Raw genomic sequence first — 16,319 nt, forward strand, 5'->3', positions numbered from 1 at the left:
AATTTCCACAAAGTAGGATTCTTTATTTATAAATCGAATATTTTTGCAGTTAGAGCATAGAAAACCTGTTTACGGCCTTCTAAATACATTTTTTAACATTATTAGAACCCTCTAGACATGAAATAACACCCTTTAGTCAAATGTTTAAACTGTGCTCCATGACAAGACAGAGATGACAGTTCCGTCTCACAATTAAAAGAATGCAAACATATCTTCCTCTTCAAAGGAGTGTGCGTCAGGAGCAGAGACTGTCAGAAAGAGAGACAGAGAGAGAGAGAGAGAGAGAGAGAGAGAGAGAGTGAGAGAGAGAGAAGCAAACAATCAAAAATCAAGAGGGCTGTTCTGGCTTTTAAGTATGCGAAGCACCGCCGGACAAAGCAGCTGCAAGGAAGGGAGCAATGTGAAGGTAGTCTTTCAGCATTTTTTTGAGGAGCATCCGTATCTTCTAGGCCAGTGGTCCCCAACCTTTTTGACAGCAAGGACCACTTTACTAGAAGCAAATTTTTCCAGGGACCGGTTGGGGGTGGGGGTTGGATTCTGAGGATTCAGGGCGGGTTCGTAGGGCAGTTTTATACACAATTTACATTACATTTCTATTAAGTTATTAAGCAGTTAGCATACGTTTGCAACCCGAGATTTTTCTTCTTTTTTTGCATATAACAAAGACATATGCATTGCACATCACAAACATTAACACTGTTATCGTTTTTTTGTGTCTGCCGTTTCTATAGGAGGGTGACAATGAGTTAAATTCCAATGGATGTTTTTCAGATGTTGACAAGCAATAAACAAAAGGTATCACTGAAAACCACAGAAAACAAAAACAGCAAAAAAAAAAAAAAACAAAAAAAAAAAAAAAAAACAGTACGAGGAAAGTTTGAAAGATTTTTTTTTTTTTTTTTTTTACAATGTTTTGTTTGGGGATCGTTGTGCAAATGTGCACATCTGAGCTGCGACCACAGATCTAACTGCTCTGCGGATGATTCATTCAAGCATTTCAAAGTCACTTCGTTGTAATGAAAGTGTAAATGTAAATCTGCCGAATGTACTTCATAGTAACGAGATTTCTATAGACTCGTGTCATATGAGGAAACTGTCGGGACCATCAAAATACAGTACTTTGTTGTAATACTCTCTCACTTCGGTCTCTCTCCTCTCTCTGCGCCGCTGCAAAGCCCTGCCCGCCAAGCGTTCTGAAAAGTCTGAGTGAGTCTCCGTTGCCGACAGTTCTCTTGCGGCCCGGCTGTCAGACGGCTGCAGCCCGGTAGTGGGCTGCGGACCGGGGGTTGGGGACCCCTGCTCTAGGCCAGTGTGCGAACAGCCCCTCTGCTCACACCCCCTCCATCATGAGCAGAGAATGTCAGAGAGAGTGAGAGAGACAGAGAAAAGAAAACAATCAAAAATCAATATGTGTTGTTCGGGCTTTCAAGTATGCGAAGCACCGCATGGGAAGCATACCGTATATCATTGAGGAGTTTTATTTATAAACATAACACGTGCTCTGATTGGGTAGCTTCTCTGCCATCTGCCAATAGCGTCCCTTGTATGAAACCAACTAAGGAAGCATGTACCAGAAATGAAAAGACCCATTGTCCGCAGAAATCCGCGAACCAGCAAAAAATCTGTGATATATATTTAGATATGATTACATTTAAAATCCACAATGGAGTGAAGCCGCGAAAGTTGAAGCACGATATTGCGAGGGATCACTGTATACCTCTCTCATTACAATGCTGGAACACTAGATTTTGAGCAATATCAGTTCAAGTGAAGGTTCAATTAACTGAATACAATTTAAATTTTCTTTTCCTAAACAAGATTCATTAGAAAGTTGCATGACCAGGCAGGCCAGAATTGTTTTTTTTTTTCCCAATCAGTGGGGTTTAGAGTGGATTAGCTTGTTCGAAAACAAACTCATTTCTCTATGTGCGTTAACTGCAGTAGATGAGATGAATAGAATACCAGAATACAATATGTTTGCCAACGAAAAAGGTCATGTCGCATGCAAAGCCACACTAAATAAATACTTAAAAATTCTACACAACCATTTATCTTTTCTGTTTTTTGCAAACTTCACTTTATGTGAATTAAACAATTTCTGGCCCCATAATAGAATAAAAATGCATCAATAATCATGTCAAGTCAAGTTGGGGAGCATGTACTGGTACAGTGTGTTGCCGCACCCATTACACGATGAAACAACTCGGGATCCCAGTTTGCAACCCCCCAGGCAGACACACGGTCCAGTCTCAACCTCCGGAAATCACCCTCTAACTGCCACAGCCAGGTGTTACGTAGGTGACCGCTTGGCCTAGTCCAGCCACTTGGGTCCCCAACAATGAGGATCTTACGAGCCGGATCACCCTAGGGGAAACACGTCACATGGCCATAGTGCTGTAACTGACGCTCCCTCACAATGCAGGTAATGTGACTCATTCGGGACTCCATGAGCAACCACTCATTCAACACAAAGTCAAACCAACGGTACCCAAGGATTTTCCGGAGAGACACAATACCAAAGGAGTCCAGTCTTCGTCTCAGGTCACTGGATAGAGTTCATGTCTCACAACCATATAGCAATACAGGAAGCACCAGGACTCTTAAAGACTTGGACCTTCATCCTTTTGCATAGATATCTGGAGCACCACACACTCCTTTCCAGTGACCTCATGAACCCACATGCTCTCCGAATCCGTCTACTGACTTCATAGAAAGAGTCACCAGAGACATGAATGTCACTGCCAAGGTAAGTAAACCTCTCAACAAGGTCGACACTCTCTCCACGAACAGGCACACTGCTGATGGCTGTGCCCAAGAGGCCATTAAAGGCCTGGATCTTGTTTCTTATCCAGGACACTCACAAGCCCAGACACTCAGACTCCTCGCTCAGTCTCTCGCGTGCCCCGATCAGAGCCTCCGTTGACTTTGCGAAGATCACAGCATCGTCAGCAAAGTCAAGATCCATGAATCTTTCTTCACCAACAGATGCCCCACAGCTGCTGGACCCCACAATCTTGCCCAACACCCAGTCCATACAAGCACTGAACAGAGTAGGAGCAAGAACACACCACTGACGAACTCCAGAATCAATTGGGAAAAACGCAGAGGTCCCGCCTCCACTCTGCACAGCACTCACAGTACCAGTGTACAGGCTGGCCATGATATCCAGCAATGTCGAGGATCCCGTGAACCCTCAGGATGTCCCACAGGGCAGCTTGATCAACTGAGTTGAACGCTTTGCGATAATCGACAAAGGCTGCAAAGAAACTCTGCTGATATTCGCATTTGCGCTCCATGAGAACTCTCAGTGCCAGGATGCAGTCGATGGTAGACTTCTTAGGTGTAAAACCAGACTGCTCCGGTCGCTGGTAGGTGAGCAAGTGATCAAGGATCCTACTGAGGACGACCCTAGCAAGGACCTTACCCGGCACCAAGAGCAGTGTTATCCCCCTGTAGTTGCTGCAATCCAGGCGATTACCCTTCCCTTTCCAGAAAGGGACGACAAGTCCCGTTTTCCAGTCAGTTAGGATGATGCCAGTCTCCCAAATGTACGCAAAGATTGCTTTCAATGCCAGGAGGACAGCCTTACCATCAGCCTGGAGAAGTTCACCCCGGATACCACAGATCCCTGCAGCCTTTCCCCACTCAGCTGGTTCACCACCTGTGCAATCTCAGTGAGATTGGGTGGTTCACAGCTAATTGGAGGATCAGCCTCAAGAACCGTGGACCCACAGATATCTAACATCCTAGTCGGAGGAACAGTTTTGAACAACTGCTCAAAGTAGACAGCCCAGTGGGTCACAACTGCAGTGTCATCCGTAAGGACCGTTCCATCAGCTGCCCTGACTGCGACTCTCCAAGGATCAAATTCAGATGTGCATAACACACATCAATAATACATTTGAAAATAATTTAGTGATCATTTTAAAATTCTTTCATTTATGAAAATTTGAGATATGTACCTTCTCATAAAGCTTCCTGCTTAAGCCAGTTCCAGATTTTTGGGGCAGGGGAAGCCAAAACTCAAACATCATGTTTCATATAACTAATTATTTTACTATTAGATCCCTACATAACATGGTAATATTTGTTTTAAAAATGGGGAGGTAGGACAAAGAACATAATAGTTACTAATAACATAACATAAGCATTAAAAATGAGCAAAACTAAGAGTATTATATTAAAAAACAGCTGCTTTTCTAAGATGAGCTTTATCCCTCATTGCTTCAGATTACAGTACATTACTGAAAAGACTACCGTGTTATCAAGGAGACTGACTAAATCATTCATATTGTGATTTATTTTGTAGGATACAGAAGTGATGAAATGGCCGAATGAAGAAAAATGTAACAAAAAAGTGATGCTGATGCTTAATTTGTCTTCATCCACAATGTGCAACATATGTGCTCAAAAGGAGAACAATTTAAATCCCAAAAAAGCTAAAACCGTTGTTGGCAGTAGTTGGTGGATAGTAGGCAGGTGAAAATAGTATAAACAAGTCACTTTACAGGTATCTCCTGAGAAACAATGTTTTCAATTATACATTTTAATATATACAAGAGATTTCATTTAATGCCCTTTTTGAGTACCCTTACAGCCTCAAGAATCAATTGGGCATTTCCACAAGGCATTATCTTTTCACTTAAACACCACCACAATTACCAAGAAGCCTACAGTGATGATGATGCTGCCTCCTTCTCAGTGTGTTTGGTCAGTGTGATACTGATTGTATTTTTTTTCTTGCCCTTGCTGCATGGCTTCTTTTACTTTTGTTTTTTAAATTAAAAGACAAATATCGTAGACATAAGCAATGAGTATCATATTATAATGGCACCATACATAATAATAGCAGCAAGGTCAGTGGCAGAAGCAAGTGCACCGCAGAAGGTGGGAGTACATAATGTTTTGACCAGGCAGACCATTATGTTAATTAGCCACCTGCGTTAAGTGCTTGTTACAGGAAAGCACTTATAAACCAGGTGCTCTCCCACTAAGACTAAGCAACCTATTCTTTTCACAACAGCGAGCTAAAATCATAAGAGATAAGCTATTTTCTATTAGATCTCTATCTGTTGGCATGGTACTTTGCTACATTATGGTTGTTGTGTTTGAAAATTTAAGTTTATTCTGCATAATACTGCAGCTGCAAATCAGCTTAATGGAAGACAGTAACAGTTGTACCTTTAATGAAGGCAAAATTAATCTTTAAAGTGTGTTTTGGTTACTCCTATTAACTACTGAAGTGCCCGTGCTAATTTTAACAGACTTGTATTATTTTAGGAAAAAGGGAGTCACCTGTGGGACTCCATTATTCTTTTCCTTCTAAAATTACTGGTGATTACATTTTTTAATTGACACGAGTTCACCTTAGGAGGGGGTTTTCAGGAAAGCTTCTTCTTCTTTCGGCTGCTCCTGTTAGGGGTTGTTAAAGTGGATCATCTTTTTCCATATCCTCCTGTCCTCTGCATCTTGCTCTGTTACATCCACCACCTGCATGTCTTCTCTCACCACATCCATAAACCTCCTCATGGGCCTTCCTCTTTTCTTCGCGGAAGTTCCATCTTTAACATTGTTTTCCCAATACATCCAGTATCTCTCCCCTGGACATGTCCAAACCCAATGCAATTTCACCTCTCTGTCTTTGTCTACAAACTATCCAACCTTAGCTGACCCTCTCATGTACTCATTTCTAATCCTGTCCATCCTCATCACACCCAATGCAAATCTTAACATCTTTAATGCCACCTCCAGCTCTGTCTCCTGTTTTCTGGTCATTGCTGTTTCCAACCCATATAACATAGCTGGTCTCAGGACCATCCTGTAGACCGTCTCTCTCACTCTTGCTGATACCAGTCTGTCACAAATCACTCCTGACACTGTACTGTTGATCCCAGGTATTTAAACTCCTTCACCTTTGCCAACTGTACTCCCTGTATCCTTACCACTCCTCTGACCTCCCTCTCATTTACACAAATGTATTCTGTCTTGTTTCTACTGACCTTCATTGCTCTCCTCTCTAGAGCATATCTCAATCTCTCCAGGGTCTCCATAACCTGCTCTCTACTCTCGCTACAGATCACAGTGTCATCAGCAAACATCATAGTCCACAGGGAATCCTGTCTAATCTTGTCTGTCAACCTGCTAATCACCATTACAAATAAGAATGGGCTCAGAGCCAATCCCTGATGTGATCTCACCTCCACATTAAATGTATCCGTTACTCCTACAGCAGACTTCATCACTGTCACACTTCCCTCATGCATACCCTGTACAACTCCTCATACAATACTACAATTCCTCTCTAGGCACCCAGTCATATGCTTTCTGAAAGACCACAAAGACATTGTCCTCACAGGTGGCGCAGTGGTATTGCTGCTGCTTTGCAGTAAGATTGTGGGTTCGCTTCCTGGTTCCTCCCTGTGTGGATAGCACTTTGAGGACTGAGAAAAGCGCTATATAAATGTAATGAATTATTATTATAATGCAACTCCATCTGGCCTTCTCTAAACTTCTCCATCAACGCCCTCAGAGCAAACATCACATTTGTGGTGCTCTTTCTTGGCATATAACCATACTGCTGCTGGCTAATCGTCACATCCCTTCTTAACCTACTACTCCTTCTCATAACTTCATTCTGTGTGTCGTCAATTTTATCTCTCTTTAGTTACTACAGCGCTGCACATCCCCTTTATTCTTAGAAATCGGTACCAGTACACTTCTTCTCCACTCCTCAGGCATCCTCTCAATTTCCAAGATTGCATTAAACAGTCAGGTTTTCCAGGAAAGCACTTATGCTGATAAACAAGGAGACAAATATGCTTCTATGAATAACATAATTGTTAGGAAATAATAAACACAAGTCTGAGCCAAATGTAATGTATGGTATACATTGATAACAAGTCCATTTTTGCCCATCTATCCCTGGGACATTATACAACACTAGAAGTAAATGTAGCTATAGGCTACACAAGTTTAAATTTAAGAATTCCTTGTCAAAATAAGTAGTACTATCTTAGTTAGGTTTAATGTTTGTACAAATAACCAAAAAAAATGCTGAAAAAAAACAATACAGCCATACAGGCAGTTTTATGTATGGCCCTAGTCTCCACAAAAAATGAATTTACCTTTAAAAAATTGCAGGGGGCAAATTCTCTTCCTTTGTCTTTGAAAATTACCAAGTGAGACATACTCCTTATGTAAATGACTATTTCAGTGTGAATTATTTGAAAGCTAACAATGGCTGAGAACTGGCAGTGGACACATTGGATCATAATGTTATAAAGCACAGGTGTCGAACTCCGGTCCTCGAGGGGCGCAGTGGCTGCATGTTTTCATTCTAACCATTTTCTTCATTAGTGAGCCGTTTTTACTGCTAATTAACTTCTTTTGCTTAATTTTAATTAACTTGACTCAGGCCCCTTAGTTGTCTCTTTTTCCTTAATTAGTAGCCACACAATAATGAGACATCAAACAAGCCACCATATAACCAGCTCACCTGTGTCCATCACACAATATTTGAAAATAAATAAAGGTGAAGGTTTCAGTAAGGTTGATCTCTCAGGTCACCAAAACATTTTGAAAATGTTCTTAGAAAAAACAGAAAAATCAACAGATTTGGAAATGTCTGCTGTGGCAGAATGAGAGCAGCAACAAGCTGTGGAATTAAAAACGGGTTTAAGTAACAGCAAGAATCAGCTTCTCATTAAGAGACTGTTTGGAGTGAAATTGGTTGGAGTTTGTAATCCCAGTTCAGCTGGTCATCTGTTGGCTCGTTTCATGTCTCATTTCTGTTTGGCTGCCATTTAATGAAGAAAGGAATCAATTCAGAGGACTGACTCCTTAAAAACAGGGCTATTGAAATGAAGGGAAAAAGAGTTAATTAGCAGTGAAAACTACTCACTGATTAGGAAAAGGGTTAGAATGAAAACCTGTAGCCACTGCGGCCCTACAGGCCTGGAGTTTGACACCCCTGTTATAAAGTATGCAATTTATTTTGATCTGGAATATAGTAATATTTAAATTTTACTCTGTAATAGAGTAAAAATTTGAAATCACAACTCTATGCAAAAATATGAGAATCACAAATCTTCATAAGAAAATTGTCTGAATTAATTTATTACACTTGAATCTTTTTTTTGCATGTGCAAATAAAATTCACATATTTTAAGACTGTCTGCTCATCAGAACAGAAATGTGTATGCTGCAATGACTTTAAGAGATAGAAAACAATTGAGGAAGTGTATAAAATGGCAGGGATAGGATGTATTGTGAAGAAAATAGACTGAGATGTCTGGGCACAACATACTGAACTGGAAAATTTTGGCAGTTGTTGATGGAAGGAAGAAGATCATGAGGAAGGCAGAGGCTAATGTGGATGAAATTAGATAGATAGATAGATAGATAGATAGATACTTAGTGGGAAGATTTGAAAGTACCGGATATGGGTGCAGATGAAGACAGAAATGTATTGCCAAATTCTAATTGTTGTGAAGTCATTGCAAGTAAAAGAAGAAAAGTAATGATTTTCATACAAGAATATTTACACATTAATTGTTTCATACCAAGATGGTGCTGGTGTTAGTCACATTTTCGTACCTATTAAATAATCCTGCACTTCCATTTTCACCATTTTCTGACTGGAGAGTACCAGGCATTTACGTGCATCCAGTTTTTTTTAATTTAGTTTCCTTTTCTGATTTTAGCAGCATTTTCTGATAGTGAAGTTTGAAAAAAATTAAACAGCATTTCCATTGTATTTTTTCTTAAGTTAATTTTTCTGCATTTTTCTTTTAACTTCTTTGATGTACTTACTAGATACAATTTGAGGGGTTTTCTTGTGCACCTGAGCATTTCTTCCTTTTCTATTTAGTACATTAAATTCTTGTAATCATTAAATATCCATTGCATCCTCTGCCCATTTCATCTTGTGTTCTACCTATGATGGATGCTTTTTTCCTTATGTTTCCAGTAATTTCCAATACTATGATATGCTTGGCTTTCCAAATGTGGATTATATGTTAAACATACAGCTGAAAAATGTGATGAACCAAAGATGTACTTTCTACTCTGGGATATGCAACATTTCATAATTGTGATTTTCATATTTGTTGACCTTGACTGATGATGTAGTCTGGCAGTGGAAAGAAAACTCTGTAAAGCTCCTCAACCCAATGGAGCCAGAATCTGATGGGGGATCAAATGCCCATTTCCCTAAGGGAGGTCAGTGAGGTAGTTAAGCAACTCCACAATGGCAAGACACCAAGGGTGGATGAGAAATCATTAAGGCTCTGGACATTGTTGGGTTGTTATGGCTGACATGCCTTTTCAATGTTGCATTGTCATCTGAAGCCATGCTCCTGGAGCGGCAGACGAGAGTGGTGATCCAGGGTAATGAGCCAGGAAAGGACCCTCCATTTCAGTCTTGAACTTCAAATCCAGGAGCAGCAATATGGATTATATCCAGGCTGTGGAACAGCAGACCAGGTGTTTACCCTCAATGAGGATCCTATAGGGTCTTGGAAGTATGCTCAATTGTTTTGTGGACTTAGAGAAGGCACTGTGTTCCTCGAGGGATTCTGTGAAAGGTACTAGAAGAGTATAGGGTTCCAGGGCCCTTGATAAGGGCTATTTGGTCCCAGTATAATCACAGTAAAAGCTGTTTCTGTATACTTCGAAAAACATTAGCAACATTCCCAGTGAGTGTGCGATTCTGGAAAGGCCAAGCTTTTTCTCCTATACTGTTTGTGATTTTCATGGACAGGATATTAAGGTGGAGCCAGGGAAAGAAGGGTTTCCAGTTTTGTGGCCTTAGAATTGTGTTAGTACTTTTTGCAGACTACATGGTCCTGTTGGCTTCATTGGGCTATGAACTCAACCACACATTTGGGTGGTTTGAGACCAAGTACGAAGTGGCAGGGATAGCAAGGTCCTCAGTAGGAATGAGGTGGACAGTCCTTTCCGAGTGGGAGGTCAGTTACTGTCTCAAGTGGAGGAATTTAATTACCTTGGGGTCTTGTGCATGAGTAAGGAGAAAAGGGATGGTGAGATCGAAGGATACAGATGGCAAGTGCAGTTATGCGGTTACTATACTAATCTATAGTGGTAAAGAAGGAGCTGAGACAGAAATCAATGCTCTCAATTTACTAGTCGATCTACATTCTTACCATCAGGTCAGGTCATGTGCTTTGGGTAATGACCTAAAAAATGAAGTCATGTGTCCAAGCAGGCAAAATGAGCTTTCTCTGCCGGGTGGCTGTGCGCTCTTTATGCTTAATTACTGCTTCATCTGTTATCACCTCATAATGTTATTTCAACAACTGTTGAACATTTTCTGCACCCAACTCATCAATCCCTTCTTTCACTGAAAGCTATACAATATAATTACAAAATATATTCTCAAGCATTCGCAGTGCTGATTGTTATTTTATCTAAAGTAGCTGCAACATGTACAATTGCCACTTTTATTGTGTTTCCTTTCTTCAGCTCTTTAACTATCCCCATATTACTCAAAACCCCAATCTAAAATATCTGCCATCCGAGTTTGGCTTTGGTGACACAACTGTCTTTGACAGGTAATGCAACTAGTTTTTTTTATTAAAAAGGACTGTAATATTTTTTAAAGTATTCAAATTTTGTTAAGTCGTCTAAGCACATTTGGTTAAACACCAAATCTCGGGAAGTTGCATTCAGTGCACTTAAATTCTCCAAATGGTACACCAGCAGCAGTTTGAGTTTTTGTCACCCTCAGCATTGTCACCCATCAGTAATATAAACTGTCTTTAACAGTTTCATTTCCTCTGACTTGCCTTTGGAACCTAAACATGTATTTAAGAGACATAAAATGTTTCCAAATTAGGCAAATTTCATCCATATTGAATATTTGCTGATTGGTATAGTCTCAATCTGGTATGATTTTTATTATTTGTTGTGACAGATGCTACATCTGAAGACAGTGCCTCTCCTATTACTACAACGTGACACAGCAGTTCCATTTTTTTTAAAGTAATCGAACCAACCATCACTACCTTTAAAAGTTAAATTCTTGGCTGCCTCATCACCCCTTTCTACTGCATGTGCTTTTATTTACTCAAGACAGTAAAAACACCTCCTTTCATATAAGAAGGAATTTGAGGGTCAAGTGCTTGCTTCTCCACTGTTCGAACTGTTTCAATAAAACTTTTTTAAGTGTCTCTATGTTGAAGTGCCAAAGTGCTCATGGTGGAGGAGACAACAACAGTGTCAGCTGTTTTGTAGATTTTTTTTCTTTTCAATTATATATGATGCGTATTGTAAGACAAGTTAACACAAACATCACATCTATGTTGCAATGTGATTTATTCAGACATTTTATCACATCCAGTTCTACTGTATATTTAACAGAGTGGTTTTCCATTCTTTAATAATTTTTTTCAAACTCATTTGAAACATTTTTTGTAGTGGAACCATGATATACAAGACAGTGTACTGTAGTGACAACAGAGTTACAATAATCACTGCTTCTCAAACAACAAACATCAAATACCCACTGGTTAAAGAATTGGAAATATTTATGGTTTTGTCAGAGAAATATCAAAATAGATAGTATGCAAAGCAGCCTACTTTACGTAACTGCCAAGAAACACACAGTAATATCAAAGTGAAAGACAAATTGGGTTGTTTAAAAAGGTGTGTATTAAAAAGTAAAAAAAATCAAGAGAGGAAAATACAAGTGGGTCGTCAACTCTGCTTACACAAAATAAAGCCTAAAAAATAGAATTACACAGAGCAGAAACCACTAAACTCTGTAACACTAAATAGGCAATTTTCATAAGAACTGAAGCCTTTAAAGTATAAGAAGTGTACACAATTGTAATCGAGCTTTGAAGCAAAGAACCTTGTAATTTAGTAAAAGAGTTTAAAAAAAAGAAAAAACTGCAAAACATTTATACAGCTAGAGTGGATATATCTGCCACATCTTTTTTAATTTCAGATTTATCTGTGCAGATGCTTTGCGCTTTTCTCTTCCATCACAAAGATAGAAATGCCTTGTACATGGTAATAATAACAACAAAAGATTAATTTCACAGGGTCTCGTGTTTTCTATCTCTGGGAGAGATCAGAAAATGCCTTGTTAATATCTTTCATTATTATTATTAATTCACAGAGTTTAAGGTTTTTTGGATTTGTCGTTGTATTGCACCCCCTCCCCTTGTGTGGAATTGGTGCACGACTGCCACGACTCCAAGATCGGTTTGCACTATGAACATCAATGGGATGGCCAACCAATAACCTAAAGATTAGAACTCTGTAAGCACTATAATACCATACCCCCAAACAAAATCAGTATTACTCTCCTGCTTATAAATAGTTTTGCTTAAAACCTACATGTGAAATAAACTATGACTTTTCCTTTGCCTGTCCGTGGTAACATCACTTCTGAATGTGACAGGTGAAGTAGAATCTGCACAAATGTTTTAAGGCAAGTTAATGCACAACTTACCCTTACCCTAATATTTTTATACTTTTTAATTGCTAACTTTAGACTACTTTTGCAAGGTAAGTAATTATTATGTAATTAAAATGTTAACCAGAAAATTACTGTATGTAATTTAAAAAAAAATGATAAATGTAAAGTCATTTATTTTTGTCATAATTTCATAATGTTCATTTTAAAAACAAGGTATAAACACATGCTTTTTCCTTGATACAATGTTTATTTACCTTTTCTTATTATCAATCGAGATGTGTACTGTTAACCAAAACTGAGATATTAATTGTTGCAGTCCTAGTTGCTATATATAAACTACAGAAAGATGTGTACTTATATAAGGCATGCTTGTGCAATTCATAAGACTTACATTTGTCCTGAGGTGTTACAAGGCGAACCTTTCCTCCTGCGGGACTCTGAGGTCATGATGTCATGGGCATTGTCCCCTGTTCCACTCATGTTGAGTTACAGTAAACCTAAAAAGAAAAAAAAAAGAAATTGAATGATGCTGCTCATCTGTTATATATATACAGTGGAACCTCGGGTCACAAACGTCTCGGACCACGTACAAATCGGGTTATGACCAAAAAGTTCACCAAACTTTTGCATCTGTTCACGACCACACACTCGGGTGATGAACAAGCCAGTTTCCCTTCCGGTTTGTACGTGCCGATGATTTCCGCACGTGTTCAGTCTCTCCCTGTGTATTCCCTATGCAGAGAGAGAGAGAGAGAGAGCACGAGTAAGCGAGCGAGTGAGAGAGAGCGAGCGAGAGAGACAGCCCAAACAGAAGAAGTAAACATTACAGAAGAAGTAAGTAAACATTTAGTTTACTATTACACTGTGCATTCTATGGTATAATTAACTATTTTTGTGCTTAAAAATCTTTAAAAGAATATATATTTACATACAGCTTGTACGGTCCGAAATGGATTAATTGTATTTACATACAATCCTATGAGGGAAATTACTTTGGGTCATGACCAAATCAGGTTGCGACCAGAGTTTTGGAACGAATTACGGTTTTGACCCAAGGTTCCACTGTGTATATATATATATATATATATATATATATATATATATATATATACACAGTAATCCATCGCTATATCGCGCTTCGACTTTCGCGGTTTCACTCTATTGCGGATTTTATATGTAAGCATATTTAAATATATATCATGGATTTTTCGCTGTTTCGTGGGTTTCAGTGGACAATGAGTCTTTTAATTTCTGGTACATGCTTCCTCAGTTGGTTTGCCCAGCTGATTTCATACAATGGACGCTATTAGCAGACGGCTGAGAAGCTACCCAATCAGAGCACATATTACGTATTAAATAAAACTCCTGAAATGTATTGTGAGCACGGGGGCTGTTCGCAGCCCTAGAGGATACGGTCGCTCGTCTAAAAAACGCTCAAAGACTACCTTCACATTGCTCCCTTCCTTGCTCGGCTTACTTGTGGTTACTTTGTTGTGCGATATGCTTCCCCGCACGGTGCTTCGCATACTTAAAAGCTCAAACAGCCCTATTGATTTTTGATTGTTTGCTTTTCTCTCTCTCTCTCTTGCTCTGACATTCTCTGCTCCTGACGGAGGGGGTGTGAGCAGGGGGGCTGTTCGCACCCCTATGGATACGGATGCTCGTCTAAAAAATGCTGAAAGACTACCTTCACATTGCTCCCTTCCTTGCAGCAGCTTTGTCAAGCAACGGTGCTTCGCGTATTTAAAAGCCCAAAAAGTACCTATTGATTTCTGATTGTCTGCTTCTCTCTCTCTCTCTGACATTCTCTGCTCCTGATGCGCTGTCCTTTGAAGATGAAGATATGTTTGCATTCTTTTAATTGTGAGACGGAACTGTCATCTCTGTCTTGTCATGGAGCACGTTTAAACTTTTGAAAAAGAAACAAATTTTTGTTTGCAGTGTTTGAATAAAGTTCCTGTCTCTCTACAACCTCCTGTGTTTCTGTGCAAATCTGTGACCCAAGCATGACAATATAAAAATAACCATATAAACATATGGTTTCTACTTCGCGGATTTTCACCTTTCGCGGGGGGGTTCTGGAACGCAACCCCCGCAATCGAGGAGGGATAACTGTATATTTATATATATATATATATATATATATATATATATATATATATATATATATATATACTAGCAAAATACCCGCGCTTCGCAGCGGAGAAGTAGTGTGTTGAAGAGGTTATGAAAAAGAAAAGGAAACATTTTAAAAATAACGTAACATGATTGTCAATGTAATTGTGTTGTCATTGTTATGAGTGTTGCTATACACACACACACACACACACACACACATAAACATATATATACATATATACATATCTACATATAACACACACACACACAAACATATCTATAATAATAAAAGGCAAAGCCCTCACTGACTGACTCACTCACTCACTGACTGACTGACTGACTCATCACTAATTCTCCAACTTCCCGTGTAGGTGGAAGGCTGAAATTTGGCAGGCTCATTCCTTACAGCTTACTTACAAAAGTTAGGCAGGTTTCATTTCGAAATTCAAAGCGTAATGGTCATAACTGGAACATATTTTTTGTCCATACACTGTAATGGAGGAGGCGGAGTCACGTATCGCGTCATCACGCCTCCTACGTAATCACGTGAACTAAAAACAAGGAAGAGATTTACAGCACGAGTCACACGCGGGAACGAAGGTAAATGACGTTAATTTTTGACTGTCTTTTAATACTGTGTAAGCATACATATTAACACATGTGCAATTAAACGTGTGCATTTACGGGGTGATTTCTCAGGCTTAAAAGCTCGCCTTTTACTAAAAAGGTAAATGCAAAACTATTTTCAATCAGTTTATTGAAACGCTCCCGTTAAGGATTGCAATAACATATTCGCGAGATAAAAGAACGAAGTAGGGGGAAATGGAGGAACAGCCGCAAACAGCGAAGAGCAAAAAATTAATTAAACAATTGAGAACGGAGCGAGTTAAGCATACAAGCATGTTCATAAGGGAAACAAAGCACGGTGTAAAACGTAAGTTTAAATTAAGTTTATAGAAACGCTCCCGCTGCGGATTGCAATAACATATTCGCGAGATAAAAGTTTAATGAGAAGACACGAGGTATAAACGAACCACACGCCGTGGCGCAACGTTAGGGGCAACAGTTTCAACCATTCTATGATCTGCTTCTCGCAACTGAAAGACGGCACATGGCGGATGTTAGCCGACTTGCTGACCACAACGTTAGGGGCTTCAACTATGGCGCTGACGCCACATCTCAGTGCCAACACTTTGCAGACTGTACTTAAAAGACCCGCCCTCCTCACTGGACAGTTAAAAACACCAATCAAACTAACGATGACATCAAGTATTACCCAATCAAAAGTAGGAAAGGAGGCATCTTCATAAAATGCGTGTGGGATGATTTGCATGAGACGCTGCTTTAAAAAAAAAATGATAAAAAAAATACGGGATAAATCCCGTCCAGTATTGATTCAAAACGGGACGCGCAATTTATGTGAATGTATGTATGTATATATCTCTGTCTATATATATATATGTAGATATGTAAATTTGTATATGTATATATATGTTTATGTGGATGTGTATATACGTATGTATATGTACATATGTGTATATGTAGATATGTATATATATATGTATATATATGTTTATGTGTGTGTGTGTGCATATTATATATATAAAAGACAGCAACACTCATAACATATATATATAATATCCATCCATCCATCCATTTTCCAACCCGCTGAATCCGAACACAGGGTCACGGGGGTCTGCTGGAGCCAATCCCAGCCAACACAGGGCACAAGGCAGGAACCAATCCTGGGCAGGGT

The 16,319-nt window shown here is 39.4% G+C and overlaps 1 protein-coding gene across 1 annotated transcript in view; it reads right to left on the minus strand.

Annotated features, from left to right (window-relative positions):
- The window catches only part of ncoa1 (nuclear receptor coactivator 1), a 222,210-nt gene that overhangs the window by 76,916 nt on the left and 128,975 nt on the right, over positions 1–16,319 (minus strand). Inside the window, exon 3 of the mRNA XM_028797185.2 lies at positions 12,837–12,942. Within this exon, the coding sequence (XP_028653018.2) occupies positions 12,837–12,925 (89 nt within the window). The 5' untranslated portion in view covers positions 12,926–12,942. The remainder of the gene's footprint in view (positions 1–12,836; positions 12,943–16,319) is intronic.

Source organism: Erpetoichthys calabaricus, chromosome 3 (genome assembly GCF_900747795.2).
Source record: "Erpetoichthys calabaricus chromosome 3, fErpCal1.3, whole genome shotgun sequence".
In the NCBI taxonomy this organism is placed as follows: domain Eukaryota; kingdom Metazoa; phylum Chordata; class Cladistia; order Polypteriformes; family Polypteridae; genus Erpetoichthys; species Erpetoichthys calabaricus.